At 51.2% G+C, this 27,397-nt stretch overlaps 1 protein-coding gene and 1 long non-coding RNA gene across 3 annotated transcripts in view; both read left to right on the top strand.

Moving 5' to 3' along the window:
* Positions 1–76: 76 nt before the first annotated feature.
* Positions 77–8,896, top strand: LOC123479795 (uncharacterized). The gene is made up of 4 exons (XR_006655540.2): positions 77–359; positions 6,091–6,183; positions 7,525–7,682; positions 7,952–8,896. It is a non-coding gene; the product is annotated as an uncharacterized lncRNA (long non-coding RNA).
* Positions 8,897–18,426: 9,530 nt separating this feature from the next.
* SLC37A1 (solute carrier family 37 member 1) overlaps positions 18,427–27,397 on the top strand; it is a 47,840-nt gene continuing 38,869 nt past the window's right edge. The window contains exons 1-3 of one of the 2 annotated variants that reach the window (XM_045196127.3): positions 18,427–18,552; positions 19,230–19,416; positions 22,931–23,157. In XM_045196127.3, coding sequence (XP_045052062.2) covers positions 23,102–23,157 — 56 coding nt within the window. In that variant the 5' untranslated portion in view covers positions 18,427–18,552; positions 19,230–19,416; positions 22,931–23,101. Of the gene's footprint in view, positions 18,553–19,118; positions 19,417–22,930; positions 23,158–27,397 lie in introns of those variants that run through there. The other variant, XM_024561926.4, reaches the window with a different exon arrangement.

A 27,397-nucleotide genomic window follows, 5' to 3' on the forward strand; every position in this document is an offset into this window, starting at 1 on the left:
GCAGCCTCCGTGCGCTGTCATAGCAACGGGACTCACTGACCAATCGCCGCCCGGGATGGGAGGGGCGAGGCCTGGGGCGATATTGGTACCCTTCGACTCTCTAGTCCCGCGCCATTTAGCTGACCCCGGGAATCCGTTTGGTCTGCTGCTGGGTGATGCGGCCAGAGGAGCCACCTTTGCATCAGGCCCCTGAAGAGGAGGGACCCTGGAGGCGGGTCAGGCCACCCCCAGAGAGGGCTTGGTTCTGGGCACTGCCCCTTTCGACCCCGCCCCGCGGCTTCTCCGGCCCCTGCTGGTTGGGCAGCTCCTCGTCACCTTTCTAGGCTCTTCCGCCCCTGCGGTGCTGGTGGTCCACAGAGGTGCGTCCTCCTAGATCTTCCCTCGAGTTTGAAAACATCTCCTCCTGACTCTAGGAGGCAGCTCTGACATCTTAGCAGATGCGCATCCACACGCAAACACACTCCACGCGCGCGCGCTCGCACATACACATGCACATTCACACTCTCACTCATTCGCTAATGAGCCCTCTTCCTGCCATCTGACAGTCTCCTCCAGATATCTGACACCGCCTGCCCAGGGCCCCTCGTGATCTCTACCCTGATTTCTCTTTAATGGGCTTTCTTACTCGCCCTGTAAACTCTGCGATAGCCTGTAATTGACTCTCTCTGCCTCCAGCCTCTAGTCCTCTCAGCCACATCACGCTCCTCCGAAACCCAAATGCAGGACTGTCTCTCTCGCTGGAATTCAGTTTCTCCATGTTCAAGGCCCAAACCATCTTCTTAGTCTCGTGACCCACCATCCCCTTCCTATGCTTGTTATGAGCTTCACACAAGACCAAACCACAGGCACTTCTCCCAGGTGCATCCTTCACTTCCCACTTCTATGCCTTTACCTGTGCCATACCCTCTCCCTGCAACGCTCCCTTCCCCCAGCTCTATCTAGAAACCTAGCTGTTTTTCAAAGATTAGCCAAGGGGCCACTTCTCCGAAAAAAAGCACCAAATTCATAAGGGCACCCTCAGGAAGAGAGTGGGTAATGGGAAGCGGAGGAGGAAAGACTTCAGTTCTGTATGTCATCCGTCTATCATCCACCCATCTATTTTATTTTTTATATTTTATTAATTATGCTATTACAGTTGTCCCATTTCCCACCCTTCACTCCACTCCATCCTGCACACCTCTCCCTCCTGCATTCCCCCCTATAGTTCATGTCCATGGGTCATACTTATAAGTTCTTTGGCTTCTACATTTCCCATACTATTCTTACCCCCCCATCTATTTTCTACCTACCATTTATGCTAATTACTCTCTGTACCTTTTCCCCTCTCTCCCCACCCCTTCCCCACTGATAACTCTTCATGTGAGCTCCATTTCTGTGGTTCTGTTCCTGTTCTAGTTGTTTGCTTAGTTTGCTTTTGTTTTTGTTTTAGGTGTAGTTGTTAACAACTGTGAGTTTGCTGTCATTTTTACTGTTCATGTTTTTTATCTTCTTTTTCTTAGATAAATCCCTTTAACATTTCATATAACAAGGGCTTGGTGATGATAAACTCCTTTAACTTGACCTTATCTGAGAAGCACTTTATCTCCCCTTCCATTCTAAATGATAGCTTTGCTGGGTAGAGTAATCTTGGATGTAGGTCCATGCCTTTCATGATTTGGAATACTTCTTTCCAGCCCCCCCTTGCCTGAAAGGTTTCTTGTGAGAAATCAGCTGACAGTCTTATGGGAACTCCTTTGTACGCAACTGTCTCCTTTTCTCTTGCTGCTTCTAAGATTCTCTCCTTATTTTTAATCTTGGGTAATGTAATCATGATGTGCTTTGGTGTGTGCTTCCTTGGGTCCAGCTTCTTTGGGACTCTCTGAGCTTCCTGGACTTCCTGGAAGTCTACTTCCTTTGCCAGATTGGGGAAGTTCTCCTTCATTATTTGTTCAAATAAGTTTTCAATTTTTTGCTCTTCCTCTTCTCCTCCTGGTACCCCAATGATTCAGATGGTGGAACATTTAAAGATGTCCTGGAGGTTCCTAAGCCTCTCCTCATTTTTTTGAATTCTTGTTTCTTCATTCTTTTCTGGTTGAATGTTTCTTTCTTCCTTCTGGTCCACACCATTGATTTGAGTTACAGTTTCCTTCCCATCACTATTGGTTCCCTGTACATTTTCCTTTGTTTCTCTTAGCATAGCATCATTTTTCATCTAATTTATGACCAAATTCAACCAATTCTGTGAGCATCCTGATTACCAGTGTTTTGAACTGTGCATCTGATAGGCTGGCTATCTCTTCATCACTTAGTTATATTCTTTCTGGGGCTTTGATCTGTTCTTCCATTTGGGCCATTTTTTTTTTTTTTTTGTCTTGGCGCCTGTTATGTAGTTAGGGGCGGAGCCTTAGGTGTTCACCGGGTAACGCTGGTCGCTGCGACACTGTACGTGGGGGAGGGGCCGAGAGGGAACAGTGCTGCTTGCTCTGCTCTCTGCCAGATTTCAGTCACTTCCTCCTCTACCCACAAGCAAATTGGGCCCCTCTGGTGCTGATTCTCAGGTGGGTGGGTCTGTGTACGTTTTAGGACCCTGTGTGTCTCTCCAACGAACTCTCCTGTGAGGCTGGGAGTTTCTTCCACTGCCGCCTCAACCCTCACAGGTGTTTTGAGTCAGAGGTTTGAGGCTTTATTTCCCTGCACTGGGACCGTGGGTTGCTCGGTCTGTCTCGCTCCCCAGTTGTTCCTCCCAGTTTATCTGCATGCAAATGTGGGGCCACCCGGTCTGCTAGCCGCCACCTTGTCATGAGTCCTCTCCACCTGGCTGCATGTCTCCACCTCTCCCACCAGTCTGGATGAATGTTTCTTCTTTATCTCCTTGGTTGTCGGACTTCCATACAGTTCGATTTTCTGTCAGTTTTGGTTGGTTTTTGTTTTTAAATTGTTGTTGTCCTTCTTTTGTTTGTGCAAGGAGGCACAGTGTGTCTACCTATGCCTCCGTCTTGGCCGGAACCAGTGTGTCTCACCCCATCCATCTATTTGAAAGGTCTAAGTGTGTCAAAAGGCAAATTTGAATTGTGTGTGGTGAGTTTGTTTTATTAGTATATATAAGCATGTTTTTCTGTATTTTTAGTTTTGTACATTAAATATGTGAAACCTCCTTCCTTCAGCTTCTCTTGATCCTTCAAGGTAGATGTGTTCCTGTCTCTCTCTTAACTCCCACAGTACCTCGAATCATTGTTATCACACACAAGTTCTGTCTCATGTAGCAGTCATCTGGGTGCTTATCCAATTTCTGGACACTCGGAAGCCATGCCACCCTCATCTTTGTCTCCCCACAGTGCCTAGAAAAGTGTTTCCACACATTAGATGCTCAACCCAGCCAGTGAAACCCATATGGGCCTTTAGATCCCTAGTGAGATGAAAATATGGTTGAGGTTTTTTAATAATGTTTAGTTCAAAGATTCTTTGCATGTGTGGAAATAAACAAAGACCATCGTCCGAATGAGAACAAGCAGTGACTATGTATTCAGAGCTTGCTTTCGCAAGGGAGTTAGCCATTATCATTTGCTTTTGGCAGAGAAGTGGGAAAACTTTCTAGTGGACAAAAGGCAATGCTCCGGGTGTGCTCTGATTGGAGGCGGCTGGCCCGGGGAAGCGGCGGGAAAGCTAACTAGAAGTGGGGCGTCCTCGGTGATGGGCTTGTGTGCAAAGTCATCTTTCTCTCATTGGTCCTAGAAAAACTCTGTTATTAATCGAGTCCTGGCCACTCGAGGCCAACTGTAAACATCACAATTTAACAGTTTTTCTTTAGGGAAAAGTGTAAAGTTTGAAATAATAGATCATTATTTTCTTCTTTAAACTTGGCAGTTGCCACGTTTACTACAATCAAGCATGTCTATAATAAGGCATCTAAAGGATTTTAAATGTCAGAAATCTGGAACGGTAATCAAGAATATGCAAACAAATGTTGGCTTTTTGCCTACAAAAATAAATGTGAAAATTTTAACTTTCAAATTTGCTCTAACAAAGACAGTAACTAATGTTTGCTAGGTTCTGACTGTGCTGGTATGTTTTAAGAGTTGTATATGAATTATCTCATTAAATCCTCACGGTCATTTCCCCATTGTGCATCTAAGGAAAGGGAACCGCGGAGAAATAAAGTCATTGCTCAAGATCATACAGCCAGGGCGATTCAGACCAAGTCTTCTGACTCAAGAGCCGTTACTATTAATCACTACCCTCTGCTGTCTCCCAGACCTCTGATTTAAAGGAATAACTCTGGTTTTCCAGAAGTGACCTTAAACCATCTACCAAGCAGAGAAGCCCTGGCTCAATAGTAATAATAATAAGCCTTAGATTGAAAAAACAGAAAGTGACTTAAGCAAACCCTGCCCTAATCACATCACTAGCAGCAGGGCGCCCAGCCATAGCGCTAGAGAATCCTAAAATTTACAATTTATGGCTCATGAAAATTAGTCAGAGTTCCTTCCAGAAAATCTTTCAGTACAGTAATGTCACTGCACTCCAGGTTTCTCCATTGTTCAAATAAGGCAAAGACGGAGTAAACCGCAGGGTTGCCTCCCAGCTTCCATCGGCAGCCAGGGGACAACATCCAACCTCCTCCTTCCAGAAGGAGGCCGCGCCCCAGCTCAGGTCAGGCACAGGGCCTCACCTGCTCTCTTCCTCTGGAGACCTGGGGGGTCCTAGGAAGACCAGGCCAAGTGGACTCCTGGTACCCCATACTCCCTGACCCTCTCACCCCTGGGTGACTTGGACGTGCTTGGTGATCACAGAAGCAGAGCTTTCAAGTGTAGAAGGCCCTCAGAACACTTGCTTCACTCATTTTCCTCCTTTGTCGTCTGCAATGAGAGGCAAGAAGGGAGGGACACCATTTTCGACCTTGTAAGGACCTTGGCGGGAAGGCACTTCCCATAACCCACCAGCAGGGGCTTCCCATAATCCACGGGCAGGGGTCTCCCACCATCCCCCATCTGACCCTTCCCATCATGCCCGGGGAGGGATTTCCCATCATGCCCCGGGAGGGATTTCCCATCATGCCCGGGGAGGGATTTCCCATCATGCCCAGGGAGGGATTTCCCATCACCCCCCCCCCCCCCCCCCCCGCAGGGCTCTGGGCCGAGGGAACGTTTGAGGGAGAAGGGCTGACCGGGGCGGCAGGGCCTCAGGTGAGTGCGGAGGAAGGACGCCCCCGGTTCCCCAGTAAGAAATCCTCTCCTTGCCTTTCTTACGTGTCAGTGAGAGATGCCCACCCCGCTCTACGTGACTCCCCCGCCAAGTACAAAAGGAATGAGTAAAGAAACGTCGGGCCTGCTGGCCAGGGTCCGTCTCCGCAGAGGCCCGGGCGAGGGAGCCTTTTGCTTCAACATGGGGCTGCCCCAGGGGAGAGACAATGCCTTGGAAACCCTCCCGGGGTCCCCTTCCTCTCTTCCACACCTTTATGGCCCACCTCCGAGCTGGGGGCCAGGCAGCCTGGCAGTTGCCATGGCGACTGGCCAGTCCCTGAGCTTTTCTTCTGGGCTGCCCAGGACAACGCAGAGAAAAGGCCTTAAGATCTGGGGGGAGCCAGAAAAATGCAAACAGGGTGCGTTTGTTTTTTGTTTAAGTGTCTAGCAACCGCTCAGATAAAAAGCAGGGGCTTCCAGCAAAACGAATTCAGGCCCGTCTTCACTATGGAAATGAGAGGCTATCAAAATATTTGTATTCCTGCAAATTTAACTATTATAGATGCACTTACATAAGCATACACCTGTAGATATAGGTGTATATGTAGGTAAACATAAAAAGACAGGAATTGCAACTTCTTTTTTAAAAACAGAGTTGCTTTATGGCGTTCAGTGGTTAGGAGTCAGACCCAGGGCTGGAATCCTAGCTCTGTTTACTTCTCTTTGAAACCAATTTACCCATCTGGAAAATGGAGGTAGTAGTGAACTTGACCTCTTGGAGCTGTCGTGGGGTCCAAACAAGATGTTTGCAATGAGCGCAGCACAGAGCCCAGCACAGTCAAGCACTGAGTAAGTGTTAGCTGCTATTGTTGCTGCTCATTGTACTGTCGTCACTCGTGGAGCGAGCTCAGCGCCTTTCGTCTATCAACAGGTCTTCGGGAAACTTTTGACAAGTTTTGACTCATTTTTCAATCGTCATTTTTTCCCCCGAAGAGGATCAAACTGCTAAAGCTGGTTCAGCCAGGTAATTGTGCCTGTCAGAAGCTAGCCTGTGGTTACCAAGTTGTATGCTAATGTATGCTGAGGGCAGGAGGAGACTGAAGTCTCCAGAAATTATCCCCATGCACATTCGTGAGTGTAAGTAGTTGAACTGTTCGAGGCTCTGTCCCCTGTAAAGATGGCAGCCGACAAAGAGGAAATAACCGGATGCCCGTGGACACACCTTACCCGAGGCCCACGGTTTATGGGAGGGTGTGGAGAATGCTGTAAGAATGCAAGAGAGGAAACAGTCTTTTCCGCCCAGAGAGCAGGATTATTCAGGAATGCCCCACACCTGCGGGCGGGCGGGCATCGGGTCAGTGGGGTCAGCCCGGTGGAGTGAGATGTGAAATCCGCAGACTCTCATTTCAAGTTGGGCAGCAACTCCAGGGGCGGGACCTCAGCTCCCCTCCCCTCCCCCACCACGCAGCTCAGAGTAAGTGCTCGATCAACCTGTGCTTATCAAATTGAATGTTAGATACCATTCTACCACAGAGCTGTATTTCATGCAACACTTGGGGAAGAAAAAGAAGCGAAGGAAATCCATTTTTAATTCCTTTTTTATGATCTTGTTTTTTTTAATTCTTCTTAAGTCAGATTCCATTTTCCAGGGGCTCCCTCAGTACATCAGTTAAACTACAGTTGGGTGTGCCTTGTCCCTAGATCAAATTCTAGGGGAGTGGGGGGGCTATGAGGAAATGAAAAAAAAATTACAGACCCATTTGGGGCAAATTCAACATTAGTCCATGCTGTTAAAAAAATTAGCCAAACTGTGACACCTACGGCTACATGTCAGTCCCTCATTCCGAAATGGATGTCACTCTGCCCTACTAGCGGATGTGCAAAGTCGGTTCTACTTTTGATAGCACAGATGACCTTGCTCTGGCCCACGTGGGATGGCGGTGGGAGACCCCGTGGTACAAGGGGCCGCACCTTCCAAGGCCTAAGCATGGGCCGGGTCCTCCAGGAGGGGACGGGGAGGAGGCTGCAGGCTGAGTGGCGTGTGCGCTCTCCTCTCAGGGTAAGGCTCACCCGGCCCCGCTTGCAGGCAGGCCCTAAGGATCAGATAAGGTAACGAGGGCTACAATGCTCTGGAAACACCCAGTGCTATATAAACATAGGTGTATATTTAACTGGGGTTTTTAAGTCACTGATTATATAATATGTGATGTATACAGAAGAATACATGTTCTTTTATGTCAGTAATGTAGCAAAGTAATGCAGTGCAACACCTGTGAAATCACTCCCCAAAATAGAGGGAGGAAGGAAGGAATAGAATCACCGTGAACATCTGAGTGCACAGATCTCTGTCCGTGTCTCCATCCAGCTCTAGAATTCAGTTGGATCGATTGCAGAGTCACTGGGCCGGGGAGGAAGGAGCATTAAGACTCAATACACACTACGTACTGCATTGCCTCCTAGAACAGCCGGCCCAGCCCTGCCGTCTCCAGCAGAGTGAGCGACCCCGCTGCCCCCTCGCCTGCTGTAAGTAGTTTTCTTTCTTTGCTAATGTGAGGGGCAGGACAGCGTCTCATGGTGCCTTTACTTGTATGTCCTTGGTTATTTGTGAGGATAAGCCCTTTTCCCCCGAAGGCTTATGCTTCATCTAAATTAACTATTGTTAGTTGTTCAGATAGTTTTTCTGCAGGACACCCTCATCTGTCTGAGTATGGTGTCCCTTCTTTCTGAAGTGTGATTCCCGTGTTTCTCTACCTGGTGAATAATTAACTCTTCACCTTCACTGTCTTACTCAGATGTAACCTCCCTGGGGACACCTTTCCTAACTGCTTCAAGCCCCTTGTGACCCTCCGTCCGGTGGTGCTTCTGTCAGACTCCCTGCACGGTTGTGACGCATTTCCAGGTCAGCGTCCCTGGACACTTGTCCTCAGGACCTGGACCCCCACAGTCTAACACAGAGCCTGACCCATAGTCTAGGCTCAAGGTATTAAAATTACTAAATGCCATTGGCAAGTTGGGAAAACACAGTGAAGTATAAAGAAGAACATGAAGATGACCAGTAACCTCACCCCCCAGAGACGGCCCTGCTGGCCTTCTGGTGGGAGTCCTTTGGAGCCTAAGCTTTTCAAGTGCATACAAGGTCTGTCTGGAAAGAGTCCTGCCATTGTTAACATAACGAGAATGGTTTGTGCAACATCGATGTAACCTGGCAGCCAAGGACAGTGGACTGGAATGCACGTGAGTGAACAATGACGACTTCACTGTACTAGTCAGTGGGGGCGGTAGACGCCATTGAGTGAGTGAGCATGTCTACTGTGTGGCCATCGCATTCAAACTGAGCGAGTTCAGCAATGAATCTGCATCAAATTTTGTGTTAAGCCTGAGCATTCTCCGAGGAAACCGTTAGGACTCAGAAGACCACAGCTATGGACAAGTGGTGACTAGCAGCTTCCTCACGACAATGTGCCCGCTCATGCATCACGTCTTGTGCAGAGTTTTTTGGCAAAACATCAAATCACCCAGGTGACTCAGCCCCCCTACAGCCCAGATTTGACTTCTGGCTTTTCCCAAAACTAAAATCACCTTTGAAAGGGAAGGGTGACTTCAGACTGTCAGTGGGATTCAGGAAAATACAATGGGGCAGCTGATGGCAACTGGGAGAACTGTGTGAGGTCCCAAGGTGCCTACTTTGAAGGGAACAGAGGCGTCATTGTCCTGTGTACAATGTTTCTTGTATCTTCTTGAATAAATGCCCCTTTTTCTCATAGTACATGGCTGGAAACTTTCTGGACAGACCTCATGTTTATTAGCAGTTCATTTCATTTACCTCCACCCATGATCATGGACCACTGTGTAGTAAAGATGTCCACACTAGTGTTTTAAAAGACTAAATAATATTTCACCTGAAGGATATTATGCCAGAATTACCTTGACTCAGTCAAGGTTCAGTAAAGAATGAAGGGGAACATTCGATATAAGTTTGAAGGGGATACGGGCACTACTTAAGAACATTGTGCTCCTTTGTGTGTTTAAGAAAGTACCATTCCGGGTGTCTCGTACCTGCTCTGGGATGACCACCGAAAGCCCTTCCCCATCTCTGGGTGCCAGCCTCTCTTCCGGCTCCGACAAACCTGCTCCCTTGTTCATGTGTCTCTCTCTCCTCCCCAGGAGATCTGGTTCCTAGGACAAGCCCTGGAGCAGTTACGGATCAAATACAGCACTCAGAGAGCTGAATGAATCATTCCCCTGCCCCTGTACAAAGACAGAGCCAGGGAAACTTTAAACCGGCTGGTAGTATGAGGTTTCCTAGGACTGGCATCCGCACCCTCTGAGCGCTGAGGTCCGGCACTGAAAGACTGGGCCTGGGCGGAGACCCACTTTGGGCCATCCTGGGCCCCTGGCTGCCACCTCCAGGCAGGGCTGGAACATGTCGGCTGCGTGCTGTTTTTTTATGGCATGGGGTACAGGGTCTCAGTGCGGGGACCCTAAACATTTCCTGTTGAACAAGGATGAAAATACGCGTTTATTAAATCATATCAGTTAGGCGAAAGTAATCTCACTTTCCTTCACTCCTTTGATTAGTCCCCTTAGTGCGGTCAAAAGATTGTTTCATAAAAATTGTATTTTTTTATGAAAAGATTTTAAATCGTTAACACCAGAAAATCTGTAACATGTTAAGGCTTTGGGGGGATTTTTAGGTTCCATGGCTTGAGGTTCTCTAGCTTTGTGTCAGGGTGTGAGCTGCCTGAGAACGGCCCCGTCCTGTTCACTGTGTAGCAAGGACACTGTCTGAGGGGCCAGAGTGTTCAGGGCCCTGCACTGAAGAGAAGAACCAAGGCACAAAGAGGTGGGGGAGCGTCCCCAGTGTGACACTTCTGTAAGGGCTCCTGTCAGCACAGCCGCAGCTGAGATGTCACCTTGCCCTAGAGGGAGGGAGTGGACGCTCCCTCGGAGTGGCCAGGCTCCACTGCCATAGTCCTCAGTCCAAGGGGCCCCACATCGGGTCCCCACATCGGTGCCCCTGCGTTTGCCAGCGGAATATGCGGGAAGCAATGCACAGGAACTAGGTCGGCATATTTGGTTTAACAGTCTCTATTAACTTCATTCCGTGTAACCAAACCTCAACAGGATTTATATGACAGATGAGGGGCAGAGAATCAAACTCCATTTTTAGAAGGAAATGGCAAGTCACCGAAACAAGTTGCTGAAAGGGATTTTGTAGGTCTCCGTTGCGCCCAGCACCCAACACATGTGCTAGAATCCTTCACATTCAGGCTGACGGGCCGTGCTCCCCGCAACTAGAGCAGCACGTGTCTGTGCGCCGATTCCGTCTGCACACAAGGTACTGTGACTGGGCGTTCAGCGGCAGAGGAGTATCACGTGTCTCCAAGGTGCCCAACTAGATTCCACGTGATAAGGATTCACGATGGACGAGACAGTGAAAAATCCCTGCCCCCGTGGAGCCCCAACACGTGACTTCTTCCGCCCTCACATCAGCCTCAGGAAGCCCCGCTGGGGGCACTGCTGCCCAGGAGAGGCAAGTGGGGGTGGAGTCAAGGTCTGAACTGGCCTCTTCAGGCTCCGTGTCCCCAGCCTGTCCTCCCAGGCCACCGCACACTGTGGGATCATAACCCATGTTCGAAAAGATGATCTGGAGTGACAGTAAAGGAAAGATGTCATAGCCAATAAGTAACTCATGTATTATCAAGTTACCCCAGTCTATTTTTAGAAAGGATTTCAATTACAAGAACTAAAAACGAATGGTTTCAACCACAGGAGTTCAACAAGAAGTGATTAGAAAACATAGTTACTTGGAGGAGTCGGGAGTCCGGCCTCCCTGTGACCACAGTGAGTGCAGAGGCCCCTGGGGTGGGCTGGCAGGGGGAGCTGGCTCAGAGCGCTCTCTCTCCACCCCCGCCCCCCCATTTGGGGTGAATGCAGCTAACAGCAGAGCCACGCCTGCAAGGCCAGACTTGCCCAGACCCCACGTTGGCTGGGAAGAGATGGGCACCCAGAGAGCAAGACCACTGAGGTTTGGTGAAGAGAACAGGAGCAGCGGCTGTCACAGCCCACTGGGCTGTTAGCACAGCGTTTACAATAAAAGTACCTTCTCTCCAGAAATCGCCAAATTTGGCCCGGGGTGGGGGGGTAGCTTTAAAGTACAGCCCCTCAATTTAAGCCACATGTTTTACCAAACCACACCTGGACTGAACACCTCACAAAAATGTCCCACCTTTATCTGCACTAGCCCAGGTGAGAGAGTCAGCTTCCTACTTCCACATTCCCGACCTGATACCACCTGAGAGCTGAAAATGAGGGGGAATTTGTAGCCGGCAGACTCAGGCAACACGGGAGCCCTGAGGGGAGCTGGGCAGCGGGGCCGGGAGACCTCTGGTTCTGGAGATTATTAGACCAGCTCTCTGACATCCCCTCCCACTCCCCCTGACCCGGTGGGACCAACAGATACAGCCCCTGAGGATGACTCTAGACATTCACGGCTGCTGCCTCGCCCCTCCCCGTCCAGGAGGAGAACCTCTGGGGGAGATTTTATAGAGTTATAGACGAGTGAATCAAGAGCTCACAGCCAGAAGGTCTGGGGCCGGGGAGGGGACAGCTCCTCTCTGAGCTCCTGCAAAACCAGCAGGCCAGCTCCTTGGCATCTAGACTCTTGTCTGCCTGGAGCACAGGTTGTGCTTCTTACCCAGGATTCTTCATTCCATTCATCATTGACATTAGTCATTAAACAGAGATCTCCTGTGCTCACCTGTAAGCACTGCTAGAATTCTTCTTGATCACTGGAGATAAAACCAGCTTCTCTTCTCCATACTAGGTAAACAGGTTCTGATTTAACCTTTCCTTATCTCTCAAGTAATGGTTAATGTGTTTATGCTTTCCAAGCTTGAGGCTTTTTCTCGAGCTCCGGATGAAGTCCACTGTCCTCGAAGCACCCTTCAGGGAGACAGCACCCAGCTAGGCAGGGCTTGCCCATGGGCCCGCCTGGGCCTTCCAGGGGAACGTCTGCTCCTCACCTGTACGGCCCTCCTGCCGCACTGCGTGGTTTCCCTAGAGAGACCCAGCTCCTGGATGGAGGGTCCTTTTGTAACAGTCTCAGCTCCGAGCCCTCCTCCGAGCACAGAAGGTTCTCATTTGGCTGACTGAACCTTCCAGTAGGTGTCAGAGTTGCCTCTTTCTCAAGATCAGGGAAAAGGAGTGACTCCCCACTGCCGGTTTGGGGAATGGCAGAAGCCCTCCCTTCACATTGGGTATACCCACCTGTCTGTCCCCTCCAAGCACTCAGGCTCCCTGACACAGTCACATCCCCACACAGATGGGCACAGACAGCAGTGATCTCGTGACCTCCCGGCTGTCCTCTGGTCAACCCTCTCACTTGTACCCGAAGTCCTCCTGATTCCCTCCAACACCAGAGGCCACCTCCTCTCTCTTCACTCTCAGCTACTGACCTCGCCGGCTGCCACAGCGGGAACCTGGGCAAGGACTCTCAGCTCAGGCCTTGCCACCTGCACACCAACCCGTCTCCAGATGACATCTGCTCCTCCCTGAGGCTCGTCCCTCCTCAAGTGTTTTGGATTCCTTTTCTGCCTTGAAGGGACACGTGTCCCTGAGTGTGTAGCCTCCTTTCCTGGACGTCCCTACTCCCATCCTCTCTTCTGACTTCTTAAGAGATTGGGACCCCTTCTGACTGGGACCCCTCAGAGAAATGGAGGACTCCAGGTCTGGAGCAGAAATTGTATGAGGACATCTTGTCACAGCAGAAAGCAAAGACACTATCAGAGGTACCAGGGACACGTCAGAAGCACTCAGATGGTTAGAAGAGGCTCCCACTGACCAAAAGATGGGCAAGTGACATTCAGGAAGGGGCGTCACTGCAGCGGGTCACGACACATCAGTGGGGACTCAGTCCCCCATTGCATATAATAAAACACAAAAGAAAATGCATAACTTTTGAAGAATACTAGAAACCAACTCATCATTTTTGAAAAGTGACAAAAGAGGGAGTTTGCATTTATCCTGCCTTTCCTATGCAAACTATACCTCAGAGTTAACTAGTTGATGTTACATAGTTGAGGAGGAGGAGTTCCTCATTACAGAAGTATGCTAACAGAGAAAGAGTGAAAATAGTTTCACCACTTCTGTGAATTCTGACTTCTAATGAATTAATGAACCTAGACAAGGAACATCTAGGACTTCAGAAACAGCTGACCAGATGCCATGTGCTTGCCAAATCTGATCAAGCCTCTCAACCTCATTGCCAAGTTCAGGAAAAACAGGGAGAAAGAACATGTTAGACCGTCTCATAAAGTCAGAGTCGGCACAATGCGGAGTGTAGGAGACTGCATGGTAAACGGCCTGGCCTCCGTAACAACCATGGCAGCCCATTGCTGGGGTGGAGCAAGACACCTAGCAGACACAGCACATAGCACACCCGTGGCCTTTTTGGACCCCCCACTGAAAGACCGAACCGAGAGCCAGAACGTTGATGGGACAGGGAAGTGAGAACACAGGCTGGACGTTGGATGCTGTTCCGCAGCTGTTCTTGTCGGTGGGGAACCAGGATGATGGCTTTGTGGTCACGTTTCAAACCGTACAGTTAGAGATATGCACTGAAACTTTACAGATGAAATACTATTGTGTCTGGAATTTGCTGCAAAATAACTTTGGGGGTGGAGGGAGATAGTGGGTCAAAACAGAAAGGAAGCAAAGTTGGGCGTGAAGTGATAACCAGCACGGCGGGTAATGGGGGTGCAGGGCTGCACTGTGGTGTTCCCTCGACTTCCGTCTGTGCTTGCAAATGGCCATACGTTTAAAAATACCCCCCCCCCCCCGTCCCTCTGCAGCTTTGGGCTCGTCTCTCCATTCCTGACATGGTTGTCTGCTCCATGCTGACTCTTCTGTCTCACTCCCCCCTCAATCCCCACAGCAGTCTGCCGCCCACCAACCCACCCCAGCCCAGCCCACCCTGCGGAAGCATCAGCCCTCATCTTTGGGCAAAGCCAGCAGACCCTGACTTCTTCGCAGTACCCAAATCTATGGCCCACTCTTTCCCATTCCCGAAACACCGCCTTCCTTGGGCTTCTTGGACATCACACTCTCCTGGCTTTTCCCACTGCTCCACCCACGGCTTCCGGCCCCTCCCTGCCTGACCCTGAAATATTGGCACCCCTGGGAATTCAGTCTAGTCCCCTGCTGTCACTGCTGTCAGTGCCAAGCCCCCTTTGCCATCCTAGGATACTGCCAGAGTCTCCAGACCCACATGTCCATCCCTGGTTTCCATCCCTGGTCATGGAAGACAGGGAGGCTCCCCCAGGAGCCAACACTCAGCGAGTGCAAATCAATTCCTAGCCCAGCCTCACCCCCCGAGTCTGTCTGTCCTCTGTGTGTTTCCTCTCCTCATGAAGACTCCACCATCCACGTAGCTGCCCAAGGCGAACACCTGTGGGTCATCCCCAGCTCCTCTCTCTCCCTTACCTCCCTTTTCTCTCACCTTCTAGAACTTTCTGGAATGTGCACTCCCCAACAGCCATCATCTGGGGTCTGGACCGCTGCAGGAGCTCCTGGCCCTCCCCTCTCCACTCACACCATCAGCACTCCCCAGACTAGCCTGCAGCTTGCCTTGTACTCCTGGCCAAGTCCTCCTATGCTCCTGAGATGTCACCTCCTGTGACCTTTTAGTCTGGGTGAGGGGACCCTCTCTTGCACCCAGTGGAATGCTGTCTCTTATAACATGTAACGCAGTGTTGGGATTGCTCGTCACCTGTCTGCCACCTTCATTTGAGGGGAGGGACATCAGTGGGGCTGTAGGTCCCCACCTCCCCCTGGGGTTGGTTGGTGGGAGGGCAGGAGGAAAGGAAAGTCTGGCTGTTTGCTCCCTGCTCCTTCCCTCTTCCATTCCTTCTCACCTTCCCTTCCCTGATGGGCTGCAGTTTGACAGCCTGTCTTCCCTACCAAAGACCCCTGCCGCCTCCAGCAGTTCAGCTGCAGCCTCAGCTCTCCAGTCCTTCAGGCTTTAGGGAGCTAACGGCTTCCTGATGTTGCTAGCCTGGGGTGCGTTTTTTCACTCATTTCCCCACACCCTGCTTAAGCTTATGTAATAGCCCAGTACTGTAAATAGTGTCCCCTACGAAATTCATTTCCTTCCAGGGACCACAGAATGGGACCTTACTTGGAAACAGGGTGGTTGCAGATGTAATTAGTAAAGTTGAAGTCCTACTGGGGAAGGGGGAACCCTAAATCTAACATGACTGGTCCGTAGGAGAGACGCAGACACACAGATGCACAGAAGGAAGACAGCGTGAACACAGTCACCCAGGGACACCATGTGCTGACAGAAGTAGACCAGAGCAATCCAGCTACAAGCTGAGAAACACCGAGGGTGGCCAGCAACACCAGCAGCTAAGGGAAAGGCCTGGAAGACACTGAGCCCGGAGCCTGCAGAGGGAGCACAGCCCTGCCAACACCGGATCTCGGACTTCCAGCCTCCAGAACTCTGAGACCATACCTTTCCATTGACTTAAGCCACCCAGACAAGAGGGCGTTGTCAGGGTGGCCCTGGGAGGTGGATATAAGCCCCTTCCTCGGCATCACATCAGCTTCTCTCTGAATGCACCACCTGCCTTTTGCTCTATGAACTCTCCAGAGGCAAAGAGAAAGACCCCTTGTTGACTTTGAGGCCTGGGTGCTGGCACAGGGCTAGCCTTTCGGGCACCCCATAAACACCTGTCGGAGTGAACATGCCTCTCATTTCATCTGTTCTTCCCACTGGAATAAAGTCAAAACAAACTCAAAGCCAGCGTGGAAGTTTGGGGCGGACACAGGGTCCCGCCCAGGCAGTGCACTCTGTGGACAGCCCCGAGTCTGGGCGCCTGGGCTTATGTCCCTGGGGTCCGGGCCCTGGCTGTGTCAGCGGCCACCCAAGGGCACACTGCCACCAGCCTGGCAAGCTCTGTCGTGATTTTGAAATACTGAATAGGACAAGTCCAACTGAATTGGAAATTCATTCGATTCTCACTAGAAATTTTAATATTACATGTCAGTGAAAGAAAAAGAAGAGTTGTTAGATTCTTTAAATACTTCAACTGTCATAAAATGGGTGTGATTGTGAAGAACAGCTTCCAAGCTCTCTGCTTGCGTGGAGGAGGTGTCTCGATGGTGGCATCCCAGCTGGGTCCTGAGCTGTGTGCGGCCGTTTCACGTACAAAACCGGGATGCTCATCGGAGCAACTGCAAGTTTTCATTCCAGAATGTGAACTGTTTTATGTGGAAGTTTACACCAATGTACTCCCTCCTCTAATACATGTTTAAGTGTCTCTCCTAATCACGTGAAAGATTAATATTTGATAAACGATCAATGCCTTAATCTTTATAAAGTTAAAAGGCTAATATTTTCAGCTAGCAAAGATGACCTGGACCGCACCGGGTGCCCTCTGGTTTCCCCAGCGTGCCGCACATGCGTTACCGCTATCCACGTGAGAAATGGGACTGCACCGGGATGCCTTGTGCCATGCCACACTGTGGTCATCCGTGCGGTTCGCAAACGTGGGTCTGTGCGCTCTGAGTCAGGAAGGTCCCGAGAACCCCTCCAACCCCTGACACAGGTTTAGAAACAGCTAGTCCCGACTCACGTGATGAGTCAGGATACAGAGGTGTCTCCCGTGCCCGGAAATGCAGTGAAGGTTGCAGGAGAGGACAGAATTGCTGGCCTGGGCCTCAGAGTTTGCACTCACTGGGAAAGGCCTTGTTTGCCAGCTGCTAAAGAATTTGGTCTCATTCCTGCAGGTGATGGGGATCTTGAAGGGTGTCCATCAGGAATGACAGGATCTGCCCTGCCTTAGGAGGGCAGTTGGAGGCAGCTGGGAAAGTGGGTTGCCTTAGGGTGAGCTTGAAGCAGGGAGGCTGATGCCCAAGTTCCAGGAGAGAGGAAGAGCCCTGCACAGACAGCAGCGTGAGCCAGAGACTCATCTGGGGGGGCGCTGGGAGCCAGACTGGGCTGGCTTGGAGATCGCAGAGAATGGGACATGAGGGGAAGGAGGGGAAGGAGTTGGCTGAGAGAGAGGAGGTCCACAGAAAGAGACCTTGCAAAAGGGGGAGAGAAGTCCAGAGACTCTGGGCCAGCTCCCTTGCAGGATGGGGGCAGGGAGGGGGGCAGCCAGGAGGTTTCCTGTTGCTGTACTTTAGGCATTGGGGCCACAGTGAGGCCAGCATGTGTCCTTTCTGTGTGAACACTTCTCAGGAGTGTAAAGATGGGGTGCATTTGACGTGACCCAACTCAGCATACAGAAAACGGTGTTGGAGTGTTCTAGCAACGGGGTCAGTAGGGAGTGGGAAGATTTAAGGCCTGGCAGGGAGGAGGAGGTCTTCCCCAGGCCTGCCTGAGGGGCCTCTGGGTGGGTCAAGGCAGTGTGCCAGCCAGAAGCCCAGGGCACTGTCCATACAGACCTTTCTGGGCTTTTACAGCTGGCCTTGGATTGGTTGCAGCGTTAAGAATTGTTTTAACCAGGGGCAGCCTTCTGTCAGGAACTTCATTTGCAAAGTGTGTTTTCTGCCTCCCTTTGCTCTTCCCCGGGGGGCCGCCCCAGGGGTTTGGACTCAGTGTGTACTGCGTGTGCTCTGCAGGTACTCCAGTGCCCGGCTGTGATCCTCCTCGGGGCTGCCCAAGGTCAAGTTTTGGCAAAAAGAGTGGGATGTGGGGAGGGGTGGTTCTGGGGTGTGAAGGTAGCAGCAGTGGGGGGTGGAGGAGTCAGGTTCAAGTGACCGGGGCCAGGCTGGCTTTCTCCAGCACAGTTGTGTGCGCGGCCTGTGATGAAAGATGGTTCAGTGTAGCCTCTTCTCAGGCCCCACTGTCACTTAATGGGACGCTAGAGTCATGATTCTGACCCCTGAGAAGGGGCAGTAGGAATCAAGGCCAGGAGGTCAGGCAGGCCCTCTTGAGCGCCCGTCTTTGCTGATGAATGCATTGCTTTGCTGCTGTTGGGTGAGACCCTCGGCCAGTGGAGAACAGGCCAGTAAATGTCCCTGCGCTGGCTGGAGAGCAGTTGCAAAGACACAAGACCCTGCGAAGAATCTTGGGCTGGTGATGGCGGGTTGAGGGCTGGGGCTGGGAGGTGGTGGATGACAACAACCAGCCCGCGCGGGGGCGCCTCCAGGGCTGGTTGGGACCCTGGGCTGGCTCGGATGGGGGGTGGTGGAGGGGAGGTTCAGGGAGGGGATTATCGGGAAGGGGAGGGGCCCAGCCGGCAGCCACCGCTCGGCCTGGCGCCCCTCCGCCGCAGGAAAGTGAAAGGGCCGCGGGGCCTCCGCACGCGCCGCCCCAGGAAGTCGCGAGCAGGAAACGCCCATGGAGGCCCGGCAGGGCTGCGGTGAGCGGGCCTGGGCAACGCAGGTGAGGCGCAGGGACGGCGATCGGCGTGGGGACCCCTTCTCACCGCCCGCACCTGCCGGGCTGTGGGACTAGGACTCCGCGGCAGCGCTGCACCTGCCACAAGGGGCGACAGGCTGGGACAGTGGGGGATGTCCATGGCGACTGGGTCCCTGAGCCCTGCTCCCCCTCAGCCTGTCTTTGTGCTTGTGTTTGGCCTGGGCTGGGCAATCTCCAGCTCTCCCAGCCATAGGGAAATCTCCGGAATAAGGGGTCTAGAGGAGCGGCCGGCGTCCCTTCTGGCGTCCGGAACTCGGCGGCGCAGGCATTCCCGGCAAGTGGAGGTGGGGGAGCCCGCGCTGGGCCGGCAGCCGCCAGCTGGAGCACTGGGCAGGAATGAGATGAGCCGTCCTGCTCGGTCTCCTCCCTGGCCTCTCGGCCTTGATGACAGCTGGGTGTCTAGGGACAGGGCCGGAGGAGACCCGCTCATTGTCCGCTGCGCTGTGGGGATGTGGGCGTGCCCACTGGGTCCACCTGCTCTGGGCACCAGCCAACGGGGAGGAGCCGGCGCGGAAAGCTACCCGGGAGGCTCAGCGCGTCAGCACCCTGGGCCTTTGGGTTGTTTGTCTGCTGGGCAGCTGGTTCCCGAGCCCGTGAGCTTCCTTGCCAACGGGAGTGACGGTGACCTTCTGTATTTGTAGGACTTAAGGCGCCAGAAAGTCCCCCAGCCGTCAGCCACCGGCATTGGGCACCTTTTCCCTCTTTCTCCCATCCTCCTGCTCTCCTGCCTGTCTCTGCTCAAGCTGGTGACTGGAGCTCTCCGAAAACCGTCAGGATTTGCATTTGAACAGAGGACACTGGAGAAGAGCCCGTGACCCAACCCCCCAGGTTTGAATTTCTAAAGGTGGAATCTTAAGCCTGTCTTTCCTTTAGTCTGCCAGAGGTCACTATCTGGAAAGCGCCGTCTGCCCTTGAACTTAAATTGTGCGAGGTGGTTTGAGTGGGTAACTAGCTCAGATATCCCCCATCCCTCCCTGGTTCAACTCCCCTAGATGGAGCTTGAAGTCTTACCGGTCGTGCCCGCTGCCTGACCACACCGGGTGGGGCTGTGCTGGCAGGTCGTTGGGTGCAGATCAACTTTGATACCCCGTTGGTCCTAGGAGAGAGGACCGGCTTTTGTATTTTAGCCACAGGGTGACCCTTGTCACTCGTCTTTCATGTTGAGTAGAGTGTGTAAAGCAGGAACCATAGAAAGTGATGTTTTGTTTTGTTTTGTTCCTGGAAAGGAAGTTGTTTCTCAGAGAACGTTTTGGGGGATATGCATTTCCCACCCACCTTTGCCTTAAAATAAGACCCACTTTAGAGAATTTTTTTGTTTAAGTATATTATTTAAAATACTCATAAGGCTGCTTTGATTATTCTGGAAATGCCCTTTGATATTACTCTGGCCGTGACTTAATTTTTTTTTTTAACTTTTACTGATTGGAGGGAGAAAGCATCGGTTTGTTGTTCCATTGATTTATACATTCATTCATTGGTTGCTTCTTGTCTGTGCCCTGACCAGGGATCGAGCCCGAAACCTTGGCGAATGGGGATGATGCTGTAACCAATCGAGCTATTCAGCCAAGGCTGGCCATTACTCAAGGCTGAGTCTCATTCTTTTCACCTCCGAAGAGCAGGGGAGCTGGTCTAGGTATCACAGACCACCTAGGGGAGGGTCTGAGGGTAGGGCCCTGGAGTGTATATTTTTCTCCAGTCTTTCTTAACAGTTGACTAGGTTGGGCCTTTAGGCAGAAGAGTACAGAAGCGTGCGTTACACAGACTTTCATGACGGCGCTCTGATGGGGTGTTTCCCAAGTTGCTATCTTTGACAGTAGAAGGAAACTGGATCTTCCGACATGTCTCCTGTTTGGGTGGTGAGGTCCAGGGTCGGCTAGTAAGAGCCATTAAAACAAAGTCTTACATACTTGGGCTGTGTGCCAAAAAGAGGACTGAAGTCAAGTGATTTGATCCAGTTCTGCCCTGTTTTTGAAGGGGCAGGGCCGAGGAAGTGTGGTGGGAGGGAGGAGGGGACAGAGGGAAACCGGACTGACCTGATTTGGCCCCACTGGGTCCAGCCACCCATTGTTCTGCTCTGAAGTGAGCACTGCCTCTCGCTCAGAGTGGCCATGGCTCCCACGAGGAGACCTCAGGTGGAGGGACTCCAGTGAATGGAATGCTATGCTGTGGGCGCTGCCCAGGCTGTGGAGGAATGGACCTCATGATGCTGAGCTCTCAGCATCCCACATGGAAACTCACCATCTTCACATTCACAGGTCCCAGGTGCACTTACTGTGAGAGGCTATAGCACCTACTCTCACCCATTTCCATTTCCGGAGGGGGGGGCGCGGATGGGTGGTGCAGGGGCGGGGAAGAGCCTGAGTATCTCAAAGGCAATAGAGATTTTCTTCCTGTTGCTCTTCCATTTGCCTCCTGGGTTGTTGGTGCTACTGGTTTTACCAGAATTGAGTTGAGGTTGTTTGATTTATTGATCAGTCAATTGATTTAGTAGATGGCAGTGGAGTATTTCCAGATAAGCCGTGCCTCCAGAAGCAGTGTCTGGACTCAGGAAGTAGATCCCAGCCATCCGAGTTCAGGCACTATAAAATCTAAACCAGATCCTTTCCTCCGAAGTCGTCATCCCAGAATTGCTTCTCGAAGTCTGTTTACACCCCAACCGAAGCCCACTCATTTTGAGTATTTTAGTAAAACATATTTTAAATCTAGAGATTTGAAGAATTGTGGAAATTTGTTCGACACGTCTCTTGAGCGCTTGCCCTGTGCTGGGCTCTGCACCAGGTCACGAGGCAGCCTCATCCTCTCCCGAGTTCACATTAACTGAGCACCTGTTGCATGCCAGGCTGGTGCAAAGGGCTTTCTGTGCATTATCTCATTTCTTCTTAACAATAACCCTAAAATGTAAGTGCCGCCATCCCTACTTTTTAGCAGGAGAGAGAGCCCAAGGTCAGCTGTAGGGGCTGGTGATGCTCCAGGTAGAATAACAGCCAAGGCCGTGTAACGGTCAAGGCCCTGGTGGGGCTGAGGGGCCTGGCTTATGGGGTCAAAGGGTGGTTCTGGCTGGAGCAGAGGGGCCCTCTCCACTGCCTCCTGCCCGAGGGGAGGTGCTGGGGTGGGGGGTTCTGGGGTGAAAGCTTGGCTAGGGTTTTGAAGTTTTTTGTTTTAGTAGTATAAAGGAAAATCATTGAAGAGAGAGCATTTTCTGAAAGCTCGTTCTGGAGGGAGGGCCGGAATGAGCGTGGGGAATGGTTCTAATTGGGAAGACAGGCACTTACCAATGAAAGTAGTCCAAATCTGAACCGTTTGTTGTTACTTGTCTGGTATCCTAAGGAAGTTGTTTGAAGACATTAAGTAAAGATCAGCTTCTCTGAGATTACGAGACTGACGCGCTGCTGCGCCGAGAGGGCCGCTTACATTGGCTTCTTTAAATCAAGATTAACGTTTACTCAAAAGTAACTTTCTTTTAAGAAACTTGCGTGACCTGTGAATTTTCAGTAAGTATACGACAGAACAATCCATGCTCTGTGTATACTGGGAACTGTGTTATTTAACACATTGGTCAGAAGATTCCTTGCTGCCAAGTGTAGAAGAAAAACACAATGAGACAAGGCACGAGGTTGGCTTTGGGACAGGAGGTGTGCTGGGGCCCCTGTTCGGGTCTCGGGCACCCCTGCCCACTCCTTGTCTTGCTCTGCCTTCAACTCCGACTTCAGAATGAGGTCATTTCCCGCAGCCTCTGAGGGGCCACAGGAGATGAGAAGTGGGGAGGCAGATACGAGGTGAAGTCCATTCCCACGGCAGTAGATGCATTTCGATCCAGTTGCAAAGCCACAGTTAAATGATGGGTTTGATGGCCTGCCATCTCGCCCAGGCCTACGTTCCTTTCTGTTACTGTGGCTCAGCTGTGGGCTAGTCCAGAGTGGGTGGGATGGAACTCGTCTGGTTCCTGGGCATGCTCTGCTAATGGGGCACGTGGTATGACCACTGGGCGCAGACTGGTCTCACGTGAATGTTAATATTCCGTAGGGTGTTGTGTGTGGTTACAGGTGAATGGGTTGGTCTCTAGATGCCTTCCAGGTGGAGATGAACTCAGTGGTTCCTTTCTTATCATCAGAACATCACATGAAATTCCTTTCAGTGATCTCTGAACAAACACCGCCCACCCCCACCCCAGGGCATACGCTGCCTGCCACCTAGTGGCCCTGGTGGTGGGCATGCCCAGTTTCCTAGAAGGCCAGCTTTGGGCTGGGCTGGGCAACAACTGTACAAGGAGTATATTCTGCTAGGGATTACAAGGTACCATTGCCAGAACACCTGACTTTTCAATTCCTCTTTCTCATTGTAGAGAGCTAAGCCTCTGCAGGAGGGAAGAGGGGACGTGAGACCCAACAGGACACCTCTACTTACTTTCCAGCCTGTGTGAGCGCAGGGGCAAGTGGGAAGCTCGGAGCCAGGATTGCCAGCCTCTTTATGAAGCGTCTGAAGTCGTGACCAGAGCTCCGTGGTCCAGGCGTAAATGGCTCGCCTCCCTGCCGGCATTCGCTTCGTCGTCTCATTCTCCCGGGATCAGTGGTAAGTCCTGGGCCAAGAGTGGGTGAGGGCCACTGTGCAGCTGGCTGCCCCCCACCCCCCGGGTTTGTGATAAAGCACACGTGGATGCTGGCCTCCCTGTGACCACGGAATCACTTCTCAGTGCTGGAAGTTGTGAGTTGTCCTCTGTCTTTGGCTCCGGCTGTGACAGGTAGCATTTAGACTCCTTCGAGGTCTCCAGTGGTTTCTGTAATAATCATGGTCCCCACAGAAAAATGACCACTGGCTACCAGCAGGACTCTAACATACTTGTGAGTGAAATCAGTAGGTGACCTCTGAGCTCAATGAGTGGCCTAGCTGGGGCAAAATTCAGAGAGAAGGGGACATCTAGGCAAGTTAAATGCTGACCAGAACACAGCTCTCTGCTCCAAGAGCACCTCTGCTTGCGTACTCTGAGAACCCTTCTCTGGGGAAGGCAGCGGTTGGCCATGAACTCCATGCTCCATGGAGGAAGCCATGGGCAAGGGCAGAGTTGATCTGGAGCCGGGCTGTCTGGCCCCTAGCGCATACTCTCAGTGGTGTCTTCCCTGCTGATGTCAGTTGGGAAGGAAAAAATTTTCCTCTACCCTCTTAGGTTCAGTAATTGGGGACATACATGCAAATTAAACTGACAAAGAGATTCACAAGAGAAGAGAACTCAATCACATATATGCGGGAGTTTACAGAACAACGTGACTCACAGAAGCTGTTAGAATTTGGAGCTTGTATGCCCCCTTAATAGGGGAAGAAGGGGAGAAAGGCACTGATGGGAAAACAGACGGCTTTTCAGAAAGGTAAATGGGCCTTAGTACAGCACGCAGGAGCTGTGGCACTGTCGTGACGTGCCTGTTCTGGTGCGGTGTGGACACTTCGCGTCTTCAGTAACGAGTCAGTCTCCCCAGGGTGCTCCCAGGGAGGGACTTTGAGTTTGGACAGTTGAGTTCTTATGGGAGGCTGTGCTTTCAGACAGAGAAGAGGTTTTAGGAACTCAAATGCTTTCTGCTCAAAATAATTTTTATGCCAGAGCGGCATATTCTGGAACCCCTTCGTCTCCGTCACGACCACCCACTTGTGGTCTCCACACCCTTGGCATCTTCTCAGGCCCCTCTGGGTGGTGGGGCACCCACGGGGTCTCAGGTGTGACTTCAGCCATCTCGTTCGCTCCAGAGCCATTCCCTTGTTGACTCGTTTCGTGTCGGCTGCGAATCGAGCCACAAGTGTTTAAACACTTACCTCTTATTTTGAGAGCGTTCCTCTTTAGCTTCTTGTTTTACAACTTTATTTTGATACGGTTTTCAAACTCACAGAATTACGGGAATGTTACAAAGAACTGCTGTAAAATTCCTGTGTATCACAGACTCTTATTTTTTTGAGGTTGAGACCTACAGAGATAGAGCAGTGCGTCTCGAACTTGAGCGAGCGTGCGCCTCACCCTGAGAACTTGTTAGAGGGCATGTTCTGACTCGGCAGATCTCGGGCGGACTGAGAGCCTGCGTTTCCCAGGCAGTGGTGCCGTCAGCCTGCTGACCACACTGGACGTAGCAAAGACGCAGAGTAGTTGTCTTCATTCCGTTCCCTCTCTGCCTCCAACTTGCTCTTTGACCTTTAAAACTTATTTTTAGCTGAGATTTCGCAATCCTAAAGAGACTGGCTTCAACATTCCTCTGAAGGACATTTTTTGTGTTTCTACGCAGCATACCTGCCCGTTGCTGGCAGCATTTTGAGTTCCCCCTCTGAGCACAGCGGAGATAGGCAGGCGAGTCTCGGGTCTCACTGCCGCAGCCAGTGGAGGCCCTCGAGGTTCCGTTTCCAGGAGCCTCCTCAAACAACGCAGGTCCACCAGGAGGCAGGGTGGGAGGCAGGAGGGGCTGCAGGTCTCTCTCGTGGGGCTTTGAGTCTTGAGTGGGGTGAACCGAGAGCAGAGGGACTGTTAGTGTGCGTCTCATCCAGCTGTGGGGCCTGGGCCCCACCGGCAGACAAATCCTTAACATTGCACCGCATTTTCTTCTCAATGCGCGCGCACACACACACACACACACGTTTTTTAACGGACTGTCTGAGAGTAAGTTACAGGCGCCATGTCCTTTTATTCTAAATCCTCCAATGTGTATTTCCTGTAAACAAGAATTCTCACCTAACTGCACATAAGGACCAAGATCAGCAAATGTAACGCTGATACAATGCCATCATCTAATCTGCAGTCCGTACTCAAAATTACATCAGATGTCCAATTTGTCTTTTGTGGCTTTCTTCCTGGCCCAGGATCCGGTCCAGGCTCACGCTGTCCTGTGGGTTGAACCTCCTTTCATCTGAAACTGTTTCTTGGCCTTTCTTCGTCTTTCACGACCTTGACATTTTTGATGGGTACAAGCCACTTGTTTATAGACTGTCTTTGGTTTTAGATGTGTCTGGTATTTCCTCGTGCTTAGGTTCAGATTATGCACTTTTGACAGGAACACCACAGAAGGGAGACAGCTTCTCACTGATGGTGGAGTTAAAAATATGGGCAGGGGAGGGACTGAATGGATCACGTTGTATTGGACCGGAATTAAAGATACCAAGGAGAACTGGTGAGAAAGCGGGGGGAGAAGTAGGTATACATGTCTGTGTGTGTGCACGTGGTATGTGTGTAGTAGGCGTTGCGTGTGTGTGTAAAATACCACATCCCCGCCCTCCCCCTGCCCACTGAGAGACCCTGGGAACAGCAACGCCCGCAGCAGTGAGCACGCCTGGTAGCAGATCTTGGTTTCTGTGTGCCATCCCCACTGAAGGAGCTGGCATCTTCAGGAACTAGGTCAGCACTGGGGCAGGGGAGGCAAGAGGGTCCAGCAATATCTTATGCCAGAAAATAAGGAGGTGCTTAAAAAGGAGGGGGCTCTCACTGCCCCAGCTGGGATGATTTGAGATTTAAAACAACACTAGAAACGGATGTTAGCCCACTGCATACGTTCGGAATCCAGTGAGTCCACGTGGCTGTAATTCAATAAACGCGTAAACAGGAGAAAGTAGAGCTCTTTGGCACAGCAGAATGCCAGCTCCGTAGGAGAGCAGGCACGTGCCTCAACCTTGATAGCCCTCCTGTCACCGTCGGCAGTGCTCAGTTTTGGTGAGGGTCATGATGGAGGGACACGCACAGCCGTGGGAAAGTTGGAGGAAGGGTTCTTCACCTCATCTCCAAGTGTGTTCCCACAACTTCCTCATTCATTGTTCAGAAGGAAAAGTTGTAACTTCCCTGAGGGGCCATCTGGCCCACAGCCCCTTAACCACGTGATCAGCGCTGACATCACCAGAGTCCCATGCCTACCCTCAGGGGCTCTGAACAGACTCCACCCCCACTGGGGATGCTTTCCTTGTTTCTAAAGGAAGGGTATCTCTGGGCTAATTTCTATGCCAAGTCATACTGCTCAGTAACTCTCATCCCAAGCATTGTTTATTCCTTATTTGCATGTGACTGAGATAAATAATCCTCCAATGAGGACACATACTCTGTGTGGAGTCTTTTAATTTGCCTCTGGGAACATTTCTAAGGAAGCTTTGAAGGTGCCCAGCGACCATCATTGATGAGATAGGCTTTCTTTGTGAGAAACTTGAGGTTGACCCAAACACTTCTGATGTAATATTGGTAGATGCAAAGAATGCTAGAGTCGGACATGACTTCAAAAAGTAAGTGAAGCACTGATGAAGGAAAGCCTTAGGTAATTCATTTTTAAGTGTGTTTTCTTTATATTTACAAGCCTAAGTGTAACACCAAACACAAAAAGTACCAGATTGTGTTAGTTTCCCAGGGCTGTGTAACAAAAGTGCCACATTCAGGGTGGCTTCAAACAGCACGTTTGTTCTCACTGTTCTGGAGGCCAGGAGTAGACCCAGCTGTCAGCAGGGCTGCTCCCCCGCCGAAGGCTCCGGGGAAGAACGCTCCCTGCCTTCTCCTTCTCCAGCCTCGGTTGGTTGCTGGCAGTCCTTGGGGCTCCTTGTCTGGCTGTGCCTCTGTTGTCTCATGGCCTTCCTCCCCGCCTGTCTCTGTCTTCACATGGCTTTTATAAGGACATCAGTCACTGGATTTAGATCTCATTGGATTCGAGGTCACACATGAGTTGAATATGACCTCAACTTGACTAATTACATCTGCAACACTATGCCACGTTCTGAAAATTTTAGGTGGACGTGACTTTAGGAGGATGGTATCCAACCCAGTATAAGATAAAAGGAAGCAAACATCATCTAAAATCCTCACATCGTTCAT

Source organism: Desmodus rotundus, chromosome 2 (genome assembly GCF_022682495.2).
Source record: "Desmodus rotundus isolate HL8 chromosome 2, HLdesRot8A.1, whole genome shotgun sequence".
Lineage (NCBI taxonomy): Eukaryota > Metazoa > Chordata > Mammalia > Chiroptera > Phyllostomidae > Desmodus > Desmodus rotundus.